Source organism: Ursus maritimus, unplaced genomic scaffold (assembly GCF_017311325.1).
Source record: "Ursus maritimus isolate PB19 unplaced genomic scaffold, ASM1731132v1 scaffold_30, whole genome shotgun sequence".
NCBI classification, from domain to species: Eukaryota; Metazoa; Chordata; class Mammalia; order Carnivora; family Ursidae; genus Ursus; species Ursus maritimus.
The window spans coordinates 31,087,040-31,114,685 of NW_024425564.1; the positions used below are offsets into that span (position 1 = coordinate 31,087,040).

A 27,646-nucleotide genomic window follows, 5' to 3' on the forward strand; every position below is an offset into this window, starting at 1 on the left:
AGAAAAGCAATCCTCACCATCCCCTGCCTATTAGAGAAGAATTACGATTTTAAAACCCACAACTCTGCTGTTCATTTGAATTATTGACGTAAGCAAGGCTTCTCCTTCTTAAATTAAAATCATACTGAAATATGCTATTTTAGACTTTGGGTATTCTCAGTTAATTTAAGCAGGCTTGAACAGAATGCAAATCTATAAAATACTGCATTGTTGTTAAAGCTAGGCCTATTCCCTTTTACTTTAGAAGGGTTCCCCCCCACTTTAATACACTGGTTAATTCCATTTTTATGATACTTCGTTTTTATATATCATGATAATTATAGTTTTGATAAAGTGAACATCACCCTCCCCCCACCTCCACACACACTTCATTTTGTAGAGGGCATGCCTGTTATCAAATACAAGGAAAAGCTGTTCTAGTTTGTAATGATTATGAATTTTTCATAGATTGGATTTAACTGCCTAATTCTGTTTGGAAACTATGTGATTTTTTTTTTTCCTACCCTCTTTTCATTAACTACCAAAAAGGTTACATGAGAAAAAGTAGGTGTTTTGAACAAAACCAGAACACTTTATTTATAAAACCAAAGGCTTGATTTAAAGAGTGTGATAGGATCTTTAACCTGGCTAGGTAATATTTAAGGTTTTCATCTGATCTTATTTTTTTTTTAGTAGCAGGGAGATACATTATCTCAAAAATGACTACTGTATTCAAACATTTGTTCTGTAAGGAAATTGAAGAATCATCACTTACTGATCCTATTTGATGATTTCCCAAAAAGATAATGAAAGCAAACACATAGAGAAATAGTTTATTTTTGATAAAAATGTTCTCAAAGCCGAACAACCTATCCAGAAACGTTGAATAAATCAGTAGAAGTGAAATTTATATTCTGTTGTGTTTTCACTGATGTTTTCATGTGCTTTCTAACTCAAAGATAGTTAGATTCAAGCTTTCCCCATTTTATGGATGGCAAAGATGAATCACTCGTCCAAACGAAAGTCAGAATCTCACTTGAACTCGACCTGTTTTATCACCCCTTGATGCTTTGGTCAGCCAGCTAAAAAGGAAAACACGACTTAAAAAAGAAAGCAGCAGCCAATGTTGGAAGCATTGGGCAGTGATGAGAAGTGGAGATTCAAGAGGCAATCATATAGTGTCCAAGGCAAGGGCGGTGAACTGGGGAGAGGGTAAGGCGGGAGAGAAAAGGAAACAATCATGAAATTAAATTTCTTACCATCATTCTAAGCTACATGGCAGGGGCTGTATTTTAAGGATCTTTATAAAACAAAATTACTTCACAAAGCCAGTGCTCACTGTCTCTCTGTAAATGCTTCACCATTTATGTGGTAATCCCACTGATACATCTGTGGCCAGAACTTGGGTGTGCTGTTAATACGATGTGTGCCCTGTGTAATTCCAAACTCAGATAATGAAGGGAAGGCCCTATTTTTTTACCTTTTTCTTTTTTTTTTTTTTTTAAGAAACTTGTTTTTAATTTTAATTTTAACTTGCACATAAGGCCTTTCAATTGGAGGAAAGAAGGGATCACGTTATGAAAGATGATCTTATTAAAGTCATTGTGAAAGGAATTAATTTGATGGAAAATGGTGCTGAGGGAAGTTGCCAGATGATAACTTAGCTGCGTGGACAGTCCCTGGGCCTCTGCAGTGGTATCTCCGACGCCCTGTGTTCCTGTGGCAGTTGTCAGTGTCCCGAGGGGTGGCGCCTGCTCTCCTGTGTTCAGTGAGCCAGCTGTACTCGCCTCTGACCGGGGACCCAGGAGGACTCACCACACCCGAGAGCCAGTGTCCAGGCTGCGTGCACGCCATGTTCTTTGTATAGCACCTTCCTCACCAACGAGCCCAGCACACAGCCAAGCAATGATTCCAGCCTGCTGGAATTTCAGCCTGCTGGATTCCTCTTAATATTATTATTATTTTTAACCAAACGTGTCAACTCTAAAATTGTGACAGGATTACCGCCACGGTTGTGTTACAAGTTCAAAAACTCTCATTTGCCAGGATCCCTGTTACCTTTTAACCGAGGGCAACAGCCATTGATAGACTCATTAGGAGGGAGGTAATGTCTCTGCCATGAGCCTGGCACCGCTGGTCTTCCCTTACCTCTTCTCCGGGTGAGGGAAGACCAAAACACCTTTGCAAAGAAGGTCTGGGATTTTCCGAGAGAGAAGAGGGTGCAGAGAGCTTGCATTGGTTGGTGGGGAGGTGATGAGGAAGCAGAGGGCAGTGAGGAGAATGAGGGACAATGAGAAGAGAATAGAAACATTACCTGAAAGAGGCTTATAAAACGAATGGCCCCGAATCAACAATTCATTATCATGGGTTTGCTTCTTAATAATGAGATGCGTCCTTCATTTATCAGCCCGGGCCTTATGTAACCTCAGGACTAATGCTCAGCAAAGTCAGGTGCTGAAGGTGAAGATGCTCACTTAGGGGCAAGCAAGTAGTTCATCAGGGGCGTTTCCTCTGTGTTTCCTAGGAAATGCTGCGATGGGGGTCGAGGGGGTGAATAATTAGCATTAAATCCATGTAATTTTTCTTTCTTTCTTTTCTTTTTTTCTTTTTTTTTTTTTTGGCCTACTAGCTTTCTGGCAAGCTGCAGAATTTGAAAATCATCATTTATTTATAATATATCTTCATATTTTTTTAAAATTAGGAATAAAATTTTTATGACAGAATATTCTAAGCTATTAACTTTCACCTTCATACAACATTTTTATTTGCTGTATAATTATGTTTATGTGTACTCCAAGTAATAGATTACTATCGCTTTGAATCTTAGAACATTCAAAAAAAAGATCGTTCAGCTTCACCATTATAAACCCTGACTTCAGCAAGAACACATCAGGGGGCCTTAGTTTCCCAGTCTATAGAGCGAGGGTATTCGGTGAAGAAAGAAGGGAAAGCATCTCAGCACTGGAACGGAAGGAGTGGTAGGGATGATATCTGTGCCCATCATCATGGTTGTGAGTAGAAGTAGTAGAATGAGATTGTCCTCGCCTGTTTCAACTTTATCATGAGTCCTTCCTCCCTCCCTCCCCAGCCCCACCACCATTATTTGAAACAGTAAATCTGAGACCTTTAAGTTTTATATCACTTGCCTGTCCTCGTGATCCCAAAGAAGCTATCAACAGTAATTCACCAGGGGGCTTGGTAAAATCCGCTATTACAGCTCCAGGGGTTTTAGAACCCCTCAGCCAGTCTGAAATAACTCTTAATGGAAACTGGATTAACATTTTGAATTTTTAAACTTCTACCCAAGTACATTTTTGCCTAGGTGTGAATGATCTGTGGGGCGCCCGATTTGCCTTGTTAATTTGTACTCATCTTGGGGCTCCTGGGTAGCGCAGTCATTGGGCGCCTGCCTTCGGCTCAGGGCGTGATTCCGGCATTATGGGATCGAGCCCCACATCGGGCTCCTCCGCTATGAGCCTGCTTCTTCCTCTCCCACTCCCCCTGCTTGTGTTCCCTATCTGGCTGGCTGTCTCTCTAAAAAAAAAAAAAAATTTGTACTCATCTTGTCTGTCCCCTAAAAAGGGGGGGAACAAGTACATCTTCTGAAGAACCTTTTGTGGTTTTGTCTTCTGCTTATGATCTGCTATGTGAGAAACTCCCCGATCTGACTTTCCTTTTCCCCACGTCTCTCGTCGCTGACTGGTGAAAGTCCAGTGAATCTTAGATTTTGCTGAAGTCCGTCCTTAAATGCAGTTTTCTTGGTGGGCCTTTTGACGTTAACAGTTCTATATTTGATATGTTGTAACCAAAACAAGGAACTCTTGGTGACTGTTTTGAGAAAATATTTTGATTATGTTCTAGCTTTCTCTATGGAGGGAATGGAATGATGGCAAAAATTACTTTTCCATTTCTCGTCTTTTTCTGCTTTACTCTGTTGTGTATGCTTATTTATAGTGCCTCTTTTTTTCTTTTTTTTTTCTTTTTTTTTTTGGTAAGTGTGCTTTGTTGTGGACACAAAATAAGTAGCAAAGAGAGAGTGTAGCCTTGTGTACTTGGGAAAACACAGGACCTGGAAGCGTGGCTCCTAGGATATGTAGCTCCACAGAGTAGCCTTGAGCAAGTTACTTAACTTCTCTGTTTCTTCATTTATGAGTTGGAAACAACAAAAGTATACGTGAAGATGAGAAGTAAGGGACTGTTATCGCTGCCCCTCCCCTGAGTGGTACCCTCGTTCTAGGCAGCAAATCTACAAAGACACATCAGTTGTGGGGGTGGGGGGTGCCGTGCACGTCAGAGATGCTGGGGAATCTCCCCTACCCTCCTCTCAGTTTTGCTCTTAAAAAAATCAAGTCTTTAAGAGAAACAAATGAGGCACTATGTGAAATAAGATTATTACAGCTGTTATTTGTTATGAAGGTGGTAACTGAAAAATGCATTTCTTCGATGGCCCTTCAAATACATTACAGAATTAAATCCTTTGAGAATAACCTCACAGATGATCTGCTTGCTGTTTAGCAATGTTATAGAAAAGTATCGGCGCATGACCATATAGCTGCGAAAATATAACTATATACTCCTTAAGAGAGCTGGCTCTTTCATTCATTCATTCAACAGATAATTATCGAGAACTTGCCATATATGACCCAGGTGTGGATAAGGCTGCAAATAAAAGAAAAAAAATCTCCAACCTCATAACATTTTGAATCTTGTGAGCTTTCACCAAGGTCATTTATTTCCCTTAAAAATTTTTAACTGATGGGCGTGCCCGAGGCAAGGAGGTTATTTGGCGCTGCTGTAATGCCATATGTATGTACTGTTCTTAAACTTCACACTGTTCTGTGTGCTGTTTTGTAGCAGAGAATTGTTTATTATTATGATTCTGATATGTTAATGAAGAGGTACTCATTTGCAAATAACTGTTTAATCTGTAATTAAAATCTGGCAGCTCTCTTAAAAATAAAGACAGTTAAAATGCGTAGTCACTGGCCTGCTATATTGAATATGCAATTGCAAAACATTAAGAAAAGCATATCCTATTTATCACTTTTAATGAATCTTTCACCCCGGTCCCACTGTAAGCCCTTGATGGTATTCCTGTCATCCCATCCATATGCTTCTGAGAGCATTAACTGTTCTCAGGTCTGTGCATGCCTAAGTATAAAATCAAAATCTCTAGGTTTTTTTGGATCACATATAAGCAAGCCATACCAAAAAAAAAAAAAAAAAAAAAAAAAACCCAACACATTATTATCATTACCATATCCTCATTAAGATGATGGGCCTCTGACCATATCCTAATGTTTGCTTAGCAATCTGAAATTCATGTATGCGAAAGGAATTTTTCTTATCCTTTTGAAAGAAGAATGATAAATATTTATACAGCCTTAACTCTTTCAGGCAGGCATCGGATCGTGTTTTAGAAATGACGAGAGGCTGCTCACGATCTCTCTCGGCATAATTCATCTTTCCAATAGCTCCTGAGAAATGAATTGTAGATTTATCAGTATTGGACAGTTTTCTGCCTCTCTCCCCATTAAATATGCTTTGTCTTCCTTCTCTGAAATCCTTCTGAGTCATGGCTTTGAAAAGGGAGCCCCAAGAATTATGTCTGCTGTTCAGGCAAGGCTGCTCCAGAGGGATGCAGGAGGCCCCGCAGGACTGCCGACCTGTGCTGCTCAAGCCTGGGGTCCTGACTCGCCTGTAGCCTCCACCTCGTTAGCAGGCTTGGCAACAGTCTAGACTCTAAGCGGTCGTATATCTGAAGTGTCGCTTTCTAAAAGTCATTCCTGTTCTGAAGCAGTAATTGGATGGAGCCTCAAGACACTTCTCTACTTGAAATTAAAACTGTCTCCCAACTGCTTGAACCAACATCTCTAGTAGTAATGGTGAGCTTAGGAACGTGTCTCAGCTCACAGAGCTATCTTCTTACAGTAAATGGAAAATGCAGGAAATTCCCGAATTCACTCCCGGCGGTAGCAGGAATGCTATCAGCTGTATTGCCAATAGTAATCAAACTTCTCCAGCATATACACCGACTCTCAGAAGCTGGGTTATTGATCTGAGAACTCAAGGCTTGAGCCAGGTGATGGTCTTCATTTTTTCTTTCACATAGGTGAACCGCATCCCCAGATTGTTAACTCCTGTTCATTCATTCTTCATTCACCCTTTTCCTTTGGCAAACACGAAGCCCAGACTGTGTATCCACTCTGGAAGAGAAAGGAAGGAGCAGTGGTGTTGAGACAGTCCGCGCTGTCATGCTAAGGCTGGTCGCTGGTCCCAGCTGTGGGTGCTCCTGCCCCTGCCCCCGATGCCGCCACCACAGCCACTGCCAAAAACACCTTGCTGTCCATCGCAGGCCCTCTGCATCGGGACTCCTTGGGTCCTGCCTTCTCCGTGGAACTCCTCATTTAGAAACACAGGGTATGTGAGCCAGAAAGGGTCTTACAGATCACTGATTTTAAATCCCCCGGCTTTGTTTTTAGATGGGGAAACTGAGGCCCCCAAGGGAAATGATTTGCTCAAACAGCTAGTAAGTAGCAGAGGTGAAGCCGAAGGCGTCCCGATGCCCCGATTAGTACTCCTCAAGCTCATCTCTTGTTGGCTAGGGCCTGTCTTAGAAGGAAGGAAGGAGATTGTACCAAGGTACCCAGAAACGTTTGGTGAGATGCAGGGCCCTAGACTGGGACTCTGGTTGTTAGCAGAAATCTAGTCACCGACTGGGGATTAAAATACACAGTGCTTATGCTTTAAAAGGTGAAGCAGTATAGACTTCATAATGCATTACATTTGCATGCCCTTTTAGGCAACACTTAAGGTGGAAATGGCAAGTGAAAAATAAAATACAGCGTGATCTCTGAAACAGGAGAAATTCAGTGGGAGAGAGGATGTTTAAAAATCTACTCTACCAGCAGGATGGAGGATGGAAACCAGCTCGTGAATGCTGAGTAGATCACCACATAGAGAAAGGCCTCTTAGGATTTAAGTGCTTTCCCGGGGTTTATTTTAACTGTACGCTGACACGTGCAGTACCGTGTAGCATTAAAATGTCTTACATTTAAATAACAGCAGTCTGCGCTGTTATTAATGGCTTGACTCTTCAGGGTCTCTCGGTTCCTGCAATACAGTAACTTCGCATCAGTTCGGAAGATCCAAACAGACCAGATAGGTTCAGTGGGGTTTTCTCAGCTACTCGGCCGGTTGGCTTGGTTTCCGCTATGTCGTCTTGGTAGCGATCATCTACATATGTGTAAACAGCTTTTCCTAGAGGCCCGCACAGACCTGGCAATGCTCAGGTTTCAGTAGACTGTACAATATTGTGTTTGGCAAGAGAGGCCATTAAAAAAGAAATCAAAGCAGCCCTCAGAACTAGATTCCTTTTTGAAAGGTGTTCCTGATAAAAATACAGCTCAGAATTGGACATTGTTTGGATTGAGTAACTGTGTCGTTTTCTCTCTTCTCCCCGCTCAGTCCTTCCCCCACAGTAGCTCGATAGCAGAGAGTGCATAGGATTACTGGAAGCTTTCATCTTTCTTGGTGATCACCATGGAAGGATATTTTTTTGTTCTTGGTTTATGTAGGATCTTTTATTTCTGGTGTAAATGTCATATAAAAACGGTAGCTACCGTGTTCACCTGTAACCTCAGTTTTTTCGGGTTGGTTTATACATATTTTCTCAGTGGTCTTTCATCGAGAGGAAATAGGGACGGGGATGGTTTTGAACCAGACCACTCCCATTTAAATTCCCCGACCCTGTATGCAGGCGTGTGCACACGCGCATGCTCACAGCTAACTACCGATTGCAGTAACATCGGGTAGAATTTCAGCTTAGCTTCATTAACTCTGAGACAGTGAAGTAATATTAAAAGGGGAAAACAGACTAGGTGAAGAGAAACAAATAGATCAATTTTCTTTAAATAAAGACATTTTAGGGGGAACTAGTCTCATTTTTTTAGGTTATTCATTTCCATTCCTCAGTATTATATACCTATAAACTGCATAGCAGGACTTGTATGTGCTTGAAGAAGCTACATTTTCACGGCAGGAGAGGAAATCAGAAAAAATCACTGAGAGGCAGGTGCGCAGTAATACGAGGAGGCTCTTTCCCTGCAGCCTGAATGCCTCGCCAAGAAAGCCGAACCGCTGGGGCCGAGCTCTCAGGGTCTCCCGGAGCTAAGCCAGGAAGGGGGGGTGTGGGGGAGGGGGAGCCGGGGAGAAGAATTGTTACTCAGTCTTCTTTAATGAGATGTATTGCCCACTGCTGAAAGATTGTGGCAGTGTCTTTTGTTATGCTAATTAGACACCATTAGAGCTTGGCTGTCTTTGATTTCTGTTTAATCCTTTCTGCTTCCCTCAGCCTCAATCCTGGCTGGCAAATGGTTGAAAGATGGTGGGGTGTAGTGCATGTGTTATTTATTGCTCACATCTATGCTGAGTTCTTTGGTAACAGGGTTGGTAACAACAAGATGTCTCTTACCAAAGGCAGTATGTGTGTGTGGGACATTCATTTTTGGCTTTTTAAAAAATGAGTTTGAGAATAGCTCGATCTCTGCCTTTTTCGTCCAAACACCATTGTTTGTTTGACACAAAATGGAAAAGGACAGAGTGGAAAATTAAGACGGCCTCCCCTTGGTTGCCTGGATTTCTCTAAAAACAACAAGCTTTTGGGGAGACTGTGATGGACCAGAAAAACGGAAGCAAGAATAATGCAAAGGTCAAAAAGAGGAATTTACCACTTCAACATTCCCACCTTTATAATTTATAGTTATGTGTGCGTTCTTTCCTAAAATTAAATTGTTGTATTTATGTGATTACCAAAATTATGAGTGTTTGTGGGGAGTTAAAAAAAAAATTGTTTTTTTGAAAAATGACCAGGATGGTCCTTTCTGAAACAGTAAAATGGAGAATTTCTGTGAAATCCTTAAAAACTAGATACTACTGGTTTAGAGCAGCCCTGTCCAATAAAAATGTCCTATGAACCACAGATACTATATTAAGTTTTCTGGTAGCAACACTAAAAAAGAAAGAAAAAAAACAACAGGTGAAGTTTATTTTAATAATATATTTAACTCAATATGTCAAAAGTATTTCAGCATGTAGTCAATATAAGATTCATGAAATAGTTTACATTCTTTTATTCATGTTAAGTTTCTGAAATCCGATGTGTGTTTTGTACTGGCTTGTGTTTTATGGCACCTCTCACTTGGGACTCGCCACATTTTAAGGGCTCCACAGCCTCGGGCCAGTAGCCACTGCCCGGGATGGTGCGGGTTTAGTGTAATTCAGTAATTCACTTCCCTAAAAACAATTGTCAGAATAAAATCCATTTTTCATGTTATGGATAAATATTATGAGCTGTAGGACTTTGGCCATGACACTTAGTCTCTAATGAGCCCTAGTTTTCTCATCTATAAAATGATGTATTTGGACTAAATGATCTATTAATTGTTCCACCCATGCCAGCTCTGAAATTCATGATTTCATTCACATCTAGAGTCTGGGTGTACTAGAACTTATCCGTCCTTCCCTCTAATTTAGTATTTGAGAAGAAGCCTTCTTTCACCACAGGGAAAACTGGAAGGTGTCCCGCATACCATACCCATACCTTTCTTCCTCCCAATGTCTGGACCTTTCTTTGAATTCTTCTGAGGCTTGTACTGTTTTAATAAAGCGTTTGGTAGTGTTTAGGCTCTCTGCAATCTTTGCTTCGTACTTTTGGAATGAGGTTTTTGAGCAAAGATGTGAGGGGGATTGGCAAGTAATTACTGCACATTACTGGAATCACATAAACACCAAATCTCTAAAGCCCAATGGCCTTCCTTCTTTCTTTTTTTCTCTTTGTAATCTAGCTAATTTACTGTGTCATCAGTGAAACATAAATCCTAAAGACACTTTCCAGGAAGGTTGTCCGTTCCATGGTCCTGAGCTATAAGTGTGGTCACTTTCTGTGCCTTTAAGAGAAGCCCATCAAACAAGAGTGGCCCAGACATGCGGGGTCAAGATTGGCAGAGACCAATGTGAAAAGATCTGGAAGGTGGAAGGGCGTGGAGATTATCATTAAATCTTGGAATCAAACTTTAAATAAAAAAGGGTTCCGCGCGTGTATCTCGTAGTGGTCCCCTTTAGTCATCCCATTAATAAGATCTCGTGGATAGATATTACTGGCAATATCTGGCCTTAGGACTTGAGATAGCTTTAAATGTTGAGCACTTCGCTCCATTGCCTGGGCATTGTTGAGCTTACCTGGTGTGGGAAAAACAGGTTTAAAATACCTTGTGTCGGTCGTGTGATAAGAAGAGGCAACTCGTGGGGCGCCTGGGTGGCGCAGTCGTTAAGCATCTGCCTTTGGCCCAGGACGTGGTCCCGGTGCTCTGGGATCGAGCCCCACATCAGGCTCCTCCGCTAGGAGCCTGCTCCTTCCTCTCCCACTCCCCCTGCTTGTGTTCCTTCTCTTGCTGGCTGTCTCTCTCTGTCAAATAAATAAATAAATAAAATCTTAAAAAAAAAAAAAAAAAGAAAAGGCAACTCATTTTGGTTTGTTAAGAGAAAAGATCTCATTTCTGTGTTCTTAATACAGTTTAAAAAAAAAACTCCATAAAAGTTTTGTAGGTAACACCTTAGAATGTTCTAGAATACTGAAAATGTACAGGCAAGTGGTTAAAACTTGGCTGTTTCTTGAATTGGCAGTTCAGTAAGCACCCAGGTATACATTTCTAATGCTGAAAAGGATTGGGTTGGCATTTGTGATCTGTTTGCTGTTGAGAATTATTTTAACCAGACCAGCTCAATAAAGCACGGTTACTGTACTATTATTGTTGGCTCTCAACCAGCAGATGAAAACAGCTCTGTTATTAAGAATGGGATTTTACCTCTAAGTGAGAAGAGACTCCCTTTTCTCTCCTTTTTCTCTTGCTGGAGTGGGCACATGTCTGGAAGAAAACCAGCCAGCGATTGAAGAAGACAGGACACAGGGCTGTTGTTAGAAGAAATGTCATAGTGTGTTTTGATTCCAGAGATACCTTGCATCTGGTCTTTGTATATTGCATCACTGCTTTTGCAAAAAGTCTTTCTCCCCCCCCCCACCCCCCAATTTTCTTCATGTTTCTTCTGAAATGTGAGGAAGGAACAGTAGGGCCACTAAGGGACTCGTGGCAATTAACTGATAGGCATAGGTCAACTACTTCAAGGTATGGCTCTTCTACCTCAAAGGCGCAGTCTTTCCCTTTTGAATATATTTAGTCCTGTTAATAAGGAGAGCTAAAGAATATAGGTTTTTTCACCCAGAAGATATTCCTTTTCAAAAGTCTAATAAAATGTATTTTCAGCCATTGTCTAAGAGTCAGGTACGAATCAGCCCCTTTGAGAATCAACCGTCCATCCTCTCTCAAGAATCTTTAAGTAGGGGCGCCTGGGTAGCGCAGTCGTTAAAGCGTCTGCCTTCGGCTCAGGGCGTGATCCTGGCGATCCGGGATCGAGTCCCACATCGGGCTCCTCCGCTGGGAGCCTGCTTCTTCCTCTCCCACTCCCCCTGCTGTGTTCCCTCTCTCGCTGGCTGTCTCTCTGTCACATAAATAAATAAAATCTTTAAAAAAAAAAAAAAAAAAAAAAAAAGAATCTTTAAGTAGACCAGCAAACTGAGGGCGAGCATTTTGAATTCGATGGACTTTGAGTCTCATTACTTGTTTTCTGCGCCATCATCATTTTTGACACACATTCCTGTGTCATGGCCCTTTGATTACAGAATGGAATTGTCGAGTAAGGATGATATTAAATTTTAATGTTATTGCTATTATTACTGTTGACTGTTTTTAGCATTAGTATGCGTGGTTCTTTCATCCCAGCTTCTGCAAGGCTGGAAAACAGAAGTGTACATAAACAGTCAGGAAAATTACCGTATACCCTGCAGACCCAGCATCGCATGCTCTGCCTGTTGTGAATGATGAATCAAAATGGAAAGGTTATCATTTTCATTAGCTAGGAAAGAACAAGACCATACTTTTCTCCAAGTGTAATTACAGTGGTTCACGGGCAACATTACACTGCAGTAATTAGTCTAAAGGTGTATGTGAGGGCAGGCATTCGCACAGACACTAGAAATATTATTTCAGAGTTTAAGGTCACAGCCTTGTGTTTAACATGTTCCAGGCAGCTTAGGGAAAAAAAAAAAAACTAATTTGACTGGAGCTAAAGAAAGACATTTGACATTTCCCAGAGTCATGCATTCAGAAACCAGTCAGGTAGAAAAATTGTATTTTATTATCTACAAAAACCAAGAAAACGAAGAAAAACAATAAAAAAAAAAAAGAAAAAGAAACCTTCAACAACATAGCTGCAGAAATCGCATGTCAGAATATTTTGTAGGATAAACGAAGATAATATTCAAGTTTATTAGGAATATGATATAAATAATTATGAGAGCTTTTGATATATGTGTTTTAATCTCCTTTTTTTTTCTAAGACAATTGGACAGAAAAATTAATTTCTGGGAACTCTTCAGGGAAAGCAAAATAATTTCTTTACCTTCCTGTAACTGTTGCAAGAAATAAATATTTCTCTTATACAGGTACTCAAATATCTATCTGTCCTTTGTGAATGTTTTTTGGACACTAAGCTGTTATACGGAAATACTGAGATCTTTCTAACTAACCCTCCAGTAGAGATTGAATTGGAATTGTTTTCCAAAGCCTTATCTCAAGCTCCCTGTATAAATAAAACAGAAGTGAGACGTGGTGGGGTGGGGAGCGGGGTGGACTAATAAAAGATAAACTTTGTGTGAAGTTTATATTTCAAGTCATATATAGGAGTTCTACTTCTTGTAGCGCAAGGAGTCTTATACAAGTAACGTTTCTTCCCGAGGTAAAGGTAAAGGCCCACATACTCGAATGTCTTTGGTTAGTGTTGTGTTGTGTGCCTGCCTTAAAGCAGTTCTGCTCGGGGTCTCTCTTCCCGTCCTTACACAGCCAGGTAGGAACTTTCTGAGGACAAATGCAGAAATAGAGTGTACTAGAATGAGCATTCATTCAGCCACCAAATCCTGCTGGAAACCGCTGCTTTGTTAATGCAAGAGTGTTTCATGTGTGTTATTTGGCCATATGGTTAGAACTGATGTTTCTCACAACTTTGGGCACTTGGGAAATTTTAAGCATAGATGCGACACAAATAACACAGCTAGCTGATTATGTAATGTACTGAAAATTCTACCCAAAACTTGAATTTAAAAACATTCGTTTTTGTTTGTCACAGATGTTTCTGTACTCGAGGAAAAGCCGTGCACTGCACACTCAGATCTGTGATGTTGTACGTCTTCTCCAGTCAGCACTTAAGTAGGAGGCGCCAGGTAGTGGGAATGGCTCCAAGACTTCCTCCTTTTCCTTCCACCCGTTCCTCTGAGCAAATCACATCTTGCTGGGCCTCAGTTTCCTCTCTGTGAAATCTGAGATTGCCGTACTTCCTGGTCTGTGTACAGGACTCGTGCGTTTATCTCCAGCCTTTATGGATAAATGAATAGATAACTAGCCACGAGACCCTTTGTCCTGTCTTTCCAACAAGGCCTGGAAAATTGTACCACGTGCGTTCTTTCGTATCCAGCTCCATGAGGTCACCAGTAATGCAGGATCTCGTGAGCCCTTTTTTCTACACCTTGCCTCACTTTGGTGATGCAGTCTGTGAAATGGAAGAAGAATGGTTTTACAAGACTTTTTATAATTCATTTTTCATAAAACATCCTTTTTTTTTTTAAGTTTCATTTATCTAAGTAAACTCTACGCCCAGCGTGGGCCTTGAACCCACGACCCCAAGATCAAGAGTGGCGTGCTCTTCCAACTGAGTCAGCCAGGTGCCCTTCATAGAACATCTTTTTAAAGCTAGGTTCAAATGGACTAACTGAAGTTCTGCATGCCCTGGGAAAAACAGCTTTCTCCGTGGACCTTTGATGAATAAATGACGAAGTAGGACTACCTTGTGAGAGCGGTACCAGGACCAACTGCCAGTTGCAGAAGTCCTGACGAATGTCTGAAAGGTCAAACTTCGTAAAAGGAAACGGAGTTTCCCCCAGAAGTTCTTAACTCCCCATCCCAGGTTCCTAAACCAAAAATGTTGAAGAAATTAAATGATCATTTAGTTAACCAACTATAAATTAAACACCTGTAAAACAAGTCAGAAAGAAAAGGGTTGCCTTTTTTATGATTCTAAAACAAGGGCTTTGTTGGGAGGATTTTGACAGGTTTCTTTAGGTTCAGATCGCTCGACAGCTTTTTGAGAGACTTTGTAAATATTTCCTTGGTGGGTATTAGAGATCACATTACTTTTAAGTACAGCCGGAAAGTAGCTGTAATTTGCAGAGGGCTCGAAGCATCCATTAACTTGAAGGAAAGTGAGCCTGGATTTAGAGTACGTACTTCCTTCATTGGGAATCTTGTGGGCAGACCGGTCCTGAGCCTACCCATCTACCGCGAAGGATGACCTAGAACTTTGGAACTGAGAGGTCCTTTAAATATTATAACCCACTTCCTCTTCAGCCCAACTCTCCTCTTCCCACGGCCTGCCATTTATATTGACCTCCCCTTTTTGTGATGGGGAATGTGAAGCCCCAAAAAGTAGTCACATCTCTTTTATCTTAAAAATAATCTACTCAGTAGACCCTGTGTCCTCCCGCCTAGCATCCATTTCAGACACGTGGTGGCCAGTGTTTTCAAATATCCCTCCTTGAGTTCTGCTGGAACTCCACACCCCTGCTTCTGACCATCCGTCCTCCCTCCAAGCCTCGCCTTCCCTCCTGTCCTTGAATGTTCCAGCTCTCTTGAAGCTGCCTCTAGACCATTCTTTGGGTTCACAATTCCACTAGCATCTTAATTTGTGCTACTGGTCACGATCTTTATGAAACACTTCATTTTCAGCCTCTTACGTATTCTTCGGAGTTTGTCCGTTTCTTAAATTACACAAGCCATCTTTGTGTTGACTTCTGCAAAGGGCTTGTCTAAAGCCAGTGATGTCACCTTGTACTCCTCTGAGAGAAGACTATCAGAATGTCCGACGACTGTAGATGTCACAGAATATCAGATGAGACATAGCAAACTCTTCCAGCATTTTCTGTTGGTAAGACAAACTGACCCCTACTAGTGGATTCTCTCTGCCTTTAGCACAATAGATAGCTGGGCCGTGGTTGTTCCTGTAGCTTTGCCCTTTTTCTCCGGGTGCCCTGCTTTCTGCTTCCAGACCGGGATGTCCTTGCTGGTTAGCAGAGGCATTCTTAGGCAAATCAGGATGGTTACCCTAAATCTTGTTTGTTATATGTGGGTCCTTAACCATGCTGGGTTATCCTGTGAGGTCGGGGAGAAAACAGTTGGAAAGTATAGGACGAGGTGGCTCGTTTAGAAAAAGATGTAAATACTACTGGGTATTTACCCCAAAGATACAGACGTAGTGAAGAGAAGGGCCATATGCACCCCAATGTTCATAGCAGCTCTGTCCACAATAGCTAAATCGTGGAAGGAGCCGAGATGCCCTTCAACAGATGACTGGATTAAGAAGTTGTGGTCCATATATACAATGGAATATTACTCAGCTATCAGAAAGAACGAGTTCTTAACATTTGCTGCAACATGGACGGCACTGGAGGAGATAATGCTAAGTGAAATAAGTCAAGCAGAGAAAGACAATTATCATATGATTTCTCTCATCTATGGAACATAAGAACTAGGAAGATTGGTAGGGGAAGAAAGGGATAAAGAAAGGGGGGGTAATCAGAAGGGGGAATGAAGCATGAGAGACTATGGACTATGAGAAACAAACTGAGGGCCTCAGAGGGGAGGGGGGCGGGGGAGTGGGATAGACCGGTGATGGGTAGTAAGGAGGGCACGTATTGCATGGTGCACTGGGTGTTATACACAACTAATGAATCATCGAACTTTACATCGGAAACCAGGGATGTACTGTATGGTGACTAACATAATATAATAAAAAAATATTAAAAAAAAAAAAGATGTGAGGCTTAGACACAAACCCTTGGCCCCTGAGGTTCCTCACTATCACCAAGGCAGAGTTGCTCTCCCCACCCAGTTCTAACTGAACCCCCCCCTTCCTTAATGTCATCGGTGTTTCTAAGGTTACTGGAAATAGTTGATTCTCTTAAAGGGTGTATTTGATAGTCACGTCATTGCAACTTCACTCTTTTAAAACAAATATTGAGGAGGGCATTTTTAATTTGTTTTTGGTGTTTTAAGGGGACTGGAACAGATTGCCGCAGCTTTGGATCAAAGGCCCAGCTTCCTTATATCTCTTTTTGGCTTCCTGTCTTTCGGGGAACTTTTAAGAGCCTCACAGTGAGACAGAGTGCTTGGCTGAAGGGCCAGAAGAGGTGACGGGAGAGGTGTTTGCCACCGTAGATCACTGCACGTAGCTCTTTTCCTGCATCGCTGCAGCAGATTAATAGTTAAGTGCTCACTGACAAATAGTTCTCTGGTGGTTGATCAAGAGCCCCGCCCTCTAGTGCACAGCCTTCTCAAGGCTCTCGAACTCTGTGTCTACACGAGCTCTCACGGCTGCGACCTCCAGGGCCAGTGCTGACTACCGCTGTCCACTTTCATTCCAACAACACGGAAGAAGCAGCCTACCTTTTCAGTGGCTCCACCATCTCGTATTGTTGCTAGATTCATTTCCCGAAAACTTAATGTGAGATGAAGTGTAATTGCAGATTTCCTTAAGAACCATCGACAGACACTTATCCTAAGTTATAAGCAACTCATACTGTGACATGTGTACAAACATGCTAAGTTTTCCTCCAGAAGAATATACTTCAGTAAAAACCAATATTCATCAGTCTTTAAGTAAACAGAATCGTTCCCGTTCAGAGGAGAAGTTGGGGAGACTTTCTTTGGTTGCTACTCGATTTTTAAAAGGGTTGAATGTTGCAGGAACGTTCATTAGTTTTCAGGTAGTGAAGGAAGTCTTTGATAAGTATCATCCTAGAGACCTTACAACCTTTGGCCAAGGGGGCTACGTTTTGAACAAGATAGTAAAAAAGATAGTAAATTATGGTGTGTTTAGGTATTGGCATCGTATGATGGAGCGGGGAGTTTGGTGTTGTTTTGTTTTTAATTGTTAGGTGGTCTGTTAAGTGCAGCTCTGTTTACGTTTCCTAAATGCTAACTGCCCGAACATGGTGACAAGTCCCTATATATGAGAATAGGGACTACTTTTTTGAAATCTTCTTGTCGGTGTGCTTTAATACACAGAGTTGTATTTATCACGTAGCGAAGGCAAAAATAATTCTAGGCGCAATCATTCAGCACAGCTAGTTGCTAGTACATCAGACGTTTTGACAACCTTGTTAAAAAGAAGTAATTGGTACTTTAAATGTTGCATTTCACCGTGGGCAAAACTTGGAAATGGTAGAATTTTGTCGACTAGTCACATTTCTTTAACCCGTGTTTTGGTTGATTTGAACTTCTTGGTTATTAAACATGCACACTGAGATCATAAACCTAGATCAATCCCGTGGAGAATTAGCGGTCCCGTATCTCTGCGGTCTTTCCTCTAAAAAAAAAAAAAATGAATACGGGGTCATGGCTGCCACAAAGAAGACACAGTTGCTTATGAGAGAGTAAATGTAGATAGTAAGTAAATAGCTATAGGAATTAATCAGTAATTTCAGAGTTATATGCAATGTGTGAAATGTTTAGATGCAAGGACTTAATGACTAGTTTTTGAGGCATTTTCTTTAGTGTTACATCCCTCATAACTCAAATTAATGTTTATTACTCCTCTTTCCTATTGCCAAAATATTTTCTTGAATTTGGATTAGAAGCAGCTTGTTCTGGCTTGTTTTGCAACGTTGCTTCAAGAAACCAAGTGATACTTAGAAGATTTTTGTATGTCTTAGAAGCCTTAATTATCTTACGTATGTTGAAGGAGGAAGAGAAGTTTTGTTTCACAGTTATGTAATTACGAAAATAAGATTTCATGCTATGCTCATTTTATATTAGTGCGTAGATAATAATGTCTTTCAGGAAATTTGAAGTAGTGGTTCTTATATTAGCTGCTCAGTAACTAGCAATCGAGAGTCTACTTTAAATCCAAGAGGCCACTGCTGACTGATCCAGAACTCTTTGGGTCAGCATTTTGTTTTGGATTCTTAGGTGTTTGCCCTTATCTTTCCTTTTTTTCTCCCCTTCTCTCCACAGATTGGCGAAAGACAACAAGTGTTAGTGACAGAAGAATCTTTTGATTCCAAGTTTTATGTTGCCCACAATCGATTCTACGAGCAGGTGAGAGACACTTCCTCATTCTTACACTTTCTCTGAAGTGAGAAAGGGCTGTGAGTAAATCACTTTAAGCAAAAGGAACTTGAAGGAGGGGAAGGTTGTAGAGTCTTGTCGCAGCAAGGCTGTTTTATAGCGTCGAGCCAGCTAGACGGACAGGGGGCTTATCTCTGTGGCTTAGTCTACCAAACATCCTATACACGGGAGTAAGTGCGTGTTCGTCCTCATTGATCTGATAGACCGGGACCAGCCTTAGGCTTTGGGAGTTTAGAACAGGCAGTTATCGCTGCCAGAATGCCCCCAGCCTGGCCGAGGAGAGGGGAGAGCCCTGTCCAGGGGCAGGAAGGACGTCTGCGACATCGGCGTGGAAGGGCGGGGATTTCCTCTCACTGTCCCGGCGGTCGCTCAGGTGGTCGGCCCGTCGGTTGTTTTTTTAGTTTTGTTTAGTTGGATTTTTTTTTTTTTCCAACTTCCACCTTGATAAGAATGCTGGGGGCAAAGGGAAAAGAGTCTGTTCCATGGATTCAACCCAAACCATGTGGCCAACTCTGGAGACCATCAAGAGGATCCAAGCAGCTTCACCCTGAGAGTCCTCTTCGTGGGCCGGCGCGAAGGGCCCCGCACTCGCCAGCCGCCTTGCCCTCCCTTATCAGCTGGCCTGCCTTGCCACACCACTGGCCAGCCCGGCTTCTCTTTCAACGTTTGGGATTCTCCCCGGGTAGGGGAGTGGTTCGGAAGCCACTGAAGAAAACAGAGGGCTTGCTCCAGGGGCCGTGGCCCTGGAAAAGGCCCTGGAAGAGATGGGCTCTCCCTTCCTCCACAGAAACTCTCCCATGGCCATAGGGATTTCGTCGGTCACTCCTGGACTCTCTTCGTGTCTCTTAATACCAAATGTGTTTTCCTGCTTTTTTGTTCCTTTCTCATCAAATGAAAAGTGAAATTATTTTTCTGTGGATCATGGCTGAAATTAGAGCTCGGGAAGCATCTTTAGGCCAGTGTGGGCAAGTCAGGGTAGGGGAGGGCAAGGGAAGCCCCCGGCCCACGTCAGAGGGCTGGAGAGACTTCCCGCACTGATGCTCCCCGGGGAATAATCCCAAAACCGGGTCCCGGGGTCCTCAGGAAATGTGGGAGGAACTTCTCAAGGCCCAGACTAAACATGCCCTATTCCGTACCCAGCAGAAACTACAGTTGAGGAGGGGTTCCCAACATTCCATGCTGGAGCTGAGTTCCTTCCCCATTTTCCATCTCATTAGTTGGCTCCAGAGAGCCATTTTCCTATTCAGGCCAACCTGCTCAGCCCTGGGGAGGAACTCGATTGTATTTTGGTCGCCTCTTCCCTCTCTTTTCTCTGCCATCTGGGTTTCTGCCTCAGCGGGGAACTTTTTTCCCCTTCATTTTAAAGGCAATGGCATGCCTCATTAGCTGTTTCCTCCAATTTAAAGCAGTCGGGCTTTTTCCAATTATTAAAACTGGAGGGGGAAAAAAACACTGAGCCCTTCATTCAGATCAAGGCAGCAGATCAAGGAGAGTTATTTTTCCCCAGAATAGTACCACATCTCCCAGGGACAGTTTACTCTAGAGATTTTCTTGTTTTATAAAAACCGATTTAAAAGGGCTTTCATATTCTGATACTAAAGCTCTTTTAGTTCATGTGCTTGCTGTGAGTAATTCACCACCCAGGTGACCTTTTTCCTATACTTTGATGAGGCCGTGGACTCCGTGGTCATAAAAAAATCAAACTCCGAAAGACCAAGATCTGGCTTCGCCTCCCAGAGAAATCGGCTGTGGGGCCCTGGCTCGCATCCGACTTGTTTGTCTCTACGACAAAGCCTATCAAAGATTTCAGAGTGATAATTTTTCTAAATGAGATGAGCTCCAGAAGTGAAGATTGTATCTAGATATCAAAGTATTACTGGATTGGCATTAGTCTGTTTGTTTTGGATCCTAACTTGACAAGACTGGCCAGCGGCTGAGGCGCTGAAATGGGAGTGTGAGGGAGACACACGGCGTGCAAACGTCCTCCGGGTCCCCGAGGAGGGGCCATTTGCTCGAGGTAAACAAGTGCTTTTATCAGAAATCTCGAGTGGAGAGAGACCATCTGACAGTTTCCTGTGAACTAGCCCAAGTAGCCTTCGGAGTCGCCGAGCCCATGTGGAGGTAGACGTGACAAACGTACGCATTTCATAACAGGGCGAAAGAAGTGAACGGGAGCTGTTCGTTAAAGGAGTCACTTCGCTCCAAACACCAACATTTGGGCCATGAAAAAGGTCGCTTTAAATATTCTTCCTCCCCCCTCCCCCCGCCCCAAATCTCAAGCCCACGCTTATACACGCACGCGCGCACACGCGCACACACACGCGCGTGCTCGTATGCACAAACATGCAGGCCTTTATTGGAAGTGTCTACTCAAACCATTATTCTGACAGCTGACTTGGCAGGTACTAAAAGTATAAGGCTTTCATCAGTGTTGTCTCAGCTTTCTTCATTGCATGGGACAGCCAGGAGCAGAATATCAAAGGCCTGTCCAAAAGTGACTGGCTGATTGCTGGGGGCTCTCTGGGGTCTGCCTGCCACATGCCTTAGGGCAGCAGGCGTCCTGCAGTGAAAGAGCATTGTCTCCAGCCTGGGAGCTCCTCCCACAAATGCCTTCCTTGCCTACAAGATCTCCAGATCCTCGAGCAGCTGGAAGATGGAGCCTACTCGGGATAGGACCTCAGGACAGAAGGAAAGATATTTAGGGACAACTGGGGAAGTCTGAATAAAGGATGGATGTTGGTAAATAGTAATACACGAGTGTTGGTTCATTCATTGTGACAAATGTACTCATGGTAGGATAGTCATAATAGGAAAACCGGGTATGAGGTATCCAGGAATCCTCTCCTTTCTTTGCAGTAATTCTATAATTTAAAACTGTGTTCTAAAATTGAAAGTTTATTTTTTTTTAATTAAGCCTCCTGAAATTTTCTTTAAAGGTTTTAGTGCCAAAGAACCCCACATTCATGGGGAAAATGATCGAAGTGGACATTTATGAATCAGGCAAACATTTTATGAAAGGGCAGCCAGTATCAGATGCCAAAGTATACACGCCGTCCATCAACAAACCATTAGCAAAGGGAGAAGTCTCAGGTTTAACGGAGGTGAGTAGAAGACGCTTTTCTGTCTATCTTGCTGGTAAAACAGCAGCTGTAGAAGCACAGAGATTCCAGCCCGTGTTTCTGTTATCGTTTACAGTTCCCTTTTTATGTATGCATGAGGCTCTACTCCTCCCTGACAGATTGGAATCTGAATTAGAAAGATGCGTGTTTGCGGATGCCTTCAGCTTTGCTTCTCGGCCTGTAGAGGGAATAAGCCATTGCTGCTTCTAGGCTAGACGCGGAGGGCAAAAGGCATCATTTTCAGGGGGAAGATGGAACACTGAAGACCATCTGATCCAGTGTGTTTCTGTGTCAGGAGATCCCGAGTGGAAGGGGGTGAGGAGAGGAAGGTTTTCTTGCTTTACAAAGCTGTTGGTAATACAGTAAAAGCCTACGGTTAGACAGGCACTAAAGCGTGTCAGTGTGTGTGGTGAGGGTGCCTTTCTCCAGGGTGTTCGTTGAATATCTGCTTTAGTCATGTGGAGTGAAAATTAAACAATTTTTTTTTCCTTTCTATAAAAAAGTAACCTGACCCCTATTTTATACCTTGGTGTAAATATGGCTGTTTGCCAATCTCTCTCTTACATTTCATTGAGCTACAGTTGTAAAAGCTGATGGGGTGTGAAATGAAAATGTGTATCACATTTCTAAGCATCATTTGATGTCCTTTCTCCAACACAATTGTTAAGCACTCAAAAAAAGTCGGCAGCAATGACTTCACATACGGAAAAATGAGAAGCGATATTTATCTGGCCATCCAGTTCCATGATTGTTTGAATATATGTATTATCTTTCCCCTCAAAATAAATTGCCAGGGCATGTTAATTAAGCTTCGGGCATAGTGACAAAGAGGGTCCTGTTATCTGTATTCTCACTTACTGTGGTGATGGACTCTGGTGTCCAAACATGAGCGACGCCTCTCGTGAGCCTGACAGGTGCATGTGAAGGATCTGCGGGCACAGCCATCTGACTGATAATGGGGTGACGCAGGCTAGCCTTTGTCAAGGCCCTGCCAGCTGTGTGTCATCCCGCTCAACCAGGAGTGAACTCTAATACTTGATAAGCATAGCCATTCATGGTTGCTGCTGTTTAAAAAAAAAAAATCCTTGGGGTTTGGGATGGATGACCAGGAAGGAACCATAGATTCCAGAATTTAAATTCTGTTGCTTAGAGATTTGGCTTCTGATGTGTTAGCTAATACTTCGAAATTTTTAAAGGAAGTTGGCTTCTTGTTGTTGTTGTTGTTGTTTGTTTTTCTACAGAGCGTGTATTATAAGGTTGACTTTAAACCACCACAGTGAAAAGGATTTCACAGCAAATGGCAGTAGTGGGCAAACGATCGTTTCACAGATTTCATTCCTTCAATGCACGTCTATTGGAAAGGATAGCATTTTGAAACATTATCCTCAACAAAGAAAAGTAATACCCTTTTGTTAGTTCCTTGACTATCCTGTTACTTGCTACAAGGGCAGCGCCGCTTAAATTCTGGGGGGCAGCCTTTTCCCCTCCCCCTTCCTCCCTCCCTCCAGCCTGGAAAACATGTTGTCATCTGTTCTACCAGCAGCCCTTCTCCGCCCCGGGCTGTCCCAGCAACTGGTTGAAATGAGGAGGTCACTTGTGGACTGGTCCTCCCCGGTTTCTAGGAAGAGGCATGGCCACACGCATGAGGCCAAAGGGTTAGGACTGTCGATTCGGATTTTTGCATCAAGTGAAAATCAGGCAAGTCTTCCATCACCATTTGTGACTTCCGCTGCATTACTGAGCATAGCTTTACACTTCATCACTTGTCAGCTCTTAAAGATATGCCAAGCTCAGGGTCGAAAAGCCTTCTTCAATGAATTTGTCCTTTGGTTAGCAATGTTTTTGCTGATGATATAAGCCAAAATAAATTAAGCAGGAAGAGAACAGCTTCCATTTTTATAGAGTGGAGCAGTGGATGGTAGAGGTTGTAATCATGTTTCAGACACTTTGAGGTCTTTGAGCACCGACAAAGGTACTGGAACTCTTGAGTGCAAAAGACCAGCTTACCTCCTTCATGGATGAAGCATGACCCTGGGGTCCGACAGACCTGAGTTGCATCTGGACTTGCCAATTTACCCTCGCCATGCAACTCCTGAGCTTAATACTAATGTCTAGCTCACAGGGTCGTTGAAAGGAGTCCATTGGTAGTATATGTAAGCCACCGGATACTATTCCTGGAACATTGTAAACAGCTACCAAGGGATTGTTTCCCCTTTCCCATAAATCTGGTTGCATCTAGAAAGAGCAAGCTCTGAAGATGACCTGGTACTAATAATTGTTGTTGTGTTCGTTGTTTTAGCCCTCATCATGCAGTACACGCTGTATAGGGCTAAGCGAGGGGGGGTGGATTTCTGTATTACGATCATCTGTTCAGGACCAGAGGACCCATCCCATGGGAATGTGTTTCTGCGTTTTGTAGGCTTTTCCTTAGTTTTTCTAGAATGGTGACCTCCCCTGTACACTTTGTAAAGAAGTCTGAAAAGGTCAAAGCATCTAAAGCAAAATATGGTGTTAAAAGATTATTGTCCATAGTAAATACATTTACCCTCACTGAGAATTTTATGGTTCTTCTATAAGTTTTTAGACCAATGCTACTTTAGAGTCATTTTGTCTCACTTTAGGCCCTGTTGGCATCTTCTGATAAAACTGGTGAGAGGTAGAATAGACTGGGGGAAGAAGCACAAGCTGGGTGGGCACCATGAGATCCAGATTAGAGCATTCTGGCATTTGCGGTAACAGACTTTGTGACCTTCTGTATATCACTTAGGTTCCCTGGACCTCAGTTGTCTCTGAGATTCTGTGATTGAAATAATCTATTTGACAAAAGTGGATTGATTGCCTACCCTGTGGCAGTGCTTTGAATTCTATAAATATTAATAGATATCAGGCCTTGTTATTTTCAGATAATAATAAGTAAATGCCCACAACATGATGGAAAAGGAAAGCAATAATAAAGTTAAAAGGTTACTGTCCTCGGAGCGCCTGGGTGGCTCAGTCAGTTAAGCGTCTACCTTCGGCTCAGGTCGTGATCCCAGGGTCCTGGGATCAAGTCCTGCATCCGTCAGGCTCAGCAGGGAGACTCCTCCTCCCTCTCCCTCTGTTGCTCCCCTGCTTGTGCTCTCTCTCTGCCAAATAAATAAATGAAATCTTAAAAAAAAAAAATGTTACTGTTCTCTAAGAAATTATATGCTAGTGGAAACAGCATATAGTAACATCTTTTTATGATTATTCCTGTCTTCTTTTCAGTTTGGTTAGAGGAATAGAGAATTCGAAGGCGGGGGAGATAAGAAAGAGCCAAAATTAGTCTGTTTTTAGGGAAGATGGGAGGGAGCAGAATGCCACCTGTAACCTAATAGGGAACATTTCTAAGTAAGTACCGTTTTAAGGATAATTAATTTTAGAAAAAGGTTATATAATAATTAAACAGTGGAAGGCATCATGGAGTTCAAAGGGATCAATATAAATCAAAGAAAGGGGAGATCATGAACTTTTATATGGAAAGTATCAGGGGGCTTTGTTCTTAGGAGGAAGAAAGGGACACATAACGTTTTCATAGATGTTCTCGGATAATAATTCTCAAGTGTGGTCTCCAGACTTGCAGCATCAACAAGTCTGAGAACTTGTTAAAAAGGCAAATTCTCAGGCTTCAAACTGGACCTGGATCAGAAACTCTAAGAGCAAGGCCAAGTAACCTGTTTTCTTAATAAGCTCTCTGGGTAATAGTGATGCATGCTCAAGTTTAAAAACCCCTCTTCCAAGAAAATGATTCTCAAGGGGAAAAGAGTGTTTGCTATTTATAAAAGCAGTTTTAATTTTGTAATGTAATAATGCCAAATTTCTACACTTCCAACATCCCCTTGGGTGGGATGGCATCCCCTTGGATGGTGGAGATTGTCTCATCTGTGTATTAATAATTCTTCAAAAGTGGGTGTAAAAATAATTGTGGGGACACACAAAAGTTGCATGTGTGTGGGAAGGGGGTATTTAGTGGGAGGGGCCAGAGGCATAGGAACTGTGAGAAAAAGCACAATTTTAAGATGTTGGCGAGCAGTGATGTTTTTGCCATGCTCCCTCATAGAGCCTAAATTTGTGGTAACATAACCTGTGCAATGTGATGATCATTTTATACCATTGAAGTTTCCTTCAAAAATTGCTCTGCCGTCCAGTCATGTCACCTGAAGAAAACCTGCAGGGAAACAGGGCCTGCTATCAAATGATAATATGAATATTGATAATATGAAAAATTACCCGAGAGCCATCATCAAAAGTATGATGAGGAGTTGTTTTAACTTGGTTATGGAAAATTTGCATTATAGCAAATTTCAAGCATAATATAAAAGTAGAGAGAATAGTATAATCATTTCACATACCCCTCACCCACCTTTAACATGTGTAACTTCTTTCTTCCACGCTGAAAATTCCAGCTCCCGATCACCCAACATAAGCACTCACGTGCTTTATCCTGTAATACTCACTTAACTGTCTAACAGTGACCATACCAGTGCCATCACCAGCACTGTGATTACTGAGCACAGAGTTTAGTTGTGGTGGTGGTGGTGGTGGTGGTGGCTTTGCAGTTGTTTTCATTGCTGGATATTTCCCTTGAGGGATGTACAGGCGGATAGTGGTTTTAAAGTGAGCTGAAATCATTCCTCTCCATACAGCTATACCAGCCAATAAATATACTCTGTTAGGAGCATTTGTTCCACTTGGTTTTCAGTTTTTTGGAATTTTAAAAATTTAATTTTGTTTCAAAATTATGTAAAATATTTTACAAAATCAAATCTACGGAAGTATGTTCTGAGAAGTTCACCTTCTGTCTTCTCCACCCTGTTTCTTCTCTTACCTATTTAAGGAATTTTGTTTGTTTTAGTTTTCAGCTTATTCTTCCAATGGTTTGCTTTAACAATATAAACAAATACATGTACATGTAGATAAACTGTAGACACTTTTGCTGTTTTTCACTTGACAGTGTATCTTGACAGTTACTGCCTAGCAGTATATAAAAATTCAATGAATGTTTTTAATGATTTTTGTTAGGCTTTTAAACAAAATACATGAGCGTCTGTATTGTTCTAGTATCTAAGTTGAATAATATTACCCTGTATGAAACCCAACATCTTTTAGTCAAAGAAAAGATAGGCGGAATTACCTCAAAGTATTTAGGTAGCCAGAGAAACAGTAGGCCAGTCAGAGGTGAGGAGTGGTCAGCCACGAGCTCAACACCGTCTAGAAGCCAACAGTGGCTGTGGACACCTGCATCCAGAAGAGAGGATGCTTTGGCCATTGGAGTTCCAAAACTCTGAAGACTGTCCCTATTTGGGAATGAATGCTACTAGTTACCTTAGCCTGGTACCGTTACACATTTTTTTTCATTTACTTCCCCTTGTTGTGCCCATGCTTACCAGTCAACCTTGTGATTATAATTTGCCTTCCTATGCATATCTGCCCACAGGAAGAAAATAGATTTATTCAGCCCTCTGTAAGGATGCTGTTAATAAATTGGCATCCTAATTTTATATACTGGTCTCCTTTGTCCTGTCCTTGTGGTCTTTTCTGTAGGTGAAGGACAGTTTCTGAGCTTTCAAGGTTGTGAGCCAAAAGCTCTGGGCCCCGTGAAATTCCCCCAGGTACCAAATGCCACCTCATGTGACCTCTCAACAGGCAGCAAGGGATTTTTTCCTCTCTTGGTACCCACTCGGCCATTGGCTAAATATCCCATGCCTACTGCTGTGACCCAAAGCCAACGTTCACGGAGTGCTTATTATAGGCCAAGTACCGTGCCAAATACCTTACACGCGTTGACTCCTAACCTTAGGAGGAGGAAGGTACGGGTACTCTTCTTCTCTCACAGATAAGGGGTCTGAGCATCCGTAACTCAATAAAGAACTGAAGTCACAAAATTAGAAGGTGGGAGAGGCGAGCCAGGATTCATATGCAGTTCTTCCCAACTTGCAAGCCTATGTTCTTGTTTTTGAATTGTGGTAAAACATACATGTACATAAATCTGACTATCTTTACCATTTTTAAGTGTCCAGTTCAGAAGCGTTACGTACTATACATTCACACTGACGTGCAACAAATCTCCATGACTTCTTTCATCTTGTAAAACTGAAACTCCATTCCTGTTAAGCAGCTCTCCCCCCACCCCTCCCCCAGCCCTTGGCAACCACCATTTTATTTTCTGTCTCAATGAATTTGACTACTCTGGGTACCTTAGATAGGAGGAGTCATACAGTATTTGTCTTTTCCTGACTG

The 27,646-nt window shown here is 42.2% G+C and overlaps 1 protein-coding gene across 3 annotated transcripts in view; it reads left to right on the forward strand.

The window, feature by feature from the left end:
* Positions 1 to 27,646, forward strand: part of CDKAL1 (CDK5 regulatory subunit associated protein 1 like 1) — a 624,642-nt gene that overhangs the window by 575,200 nt on the left and 21,796 nt on the right. For all 3 annotated transcript variants that reach the window (XM_008707717.2, XM_040645106.1, XM_008707718.2), the window contains 2 exons: positions 18,156 to 18,239; positions 21,206 to 21,370. In XM_008707717.2, the coding sequence (XP_008705939.1) occupies positions 18,156 to 18,239; positions 21,206 to 21,370 (249 nt within the window). The remainder of the gene's footprint in view (positions 1 to 18,155; positions 18,240 to 21,205; positions 21,371 to 27,646) is intronic.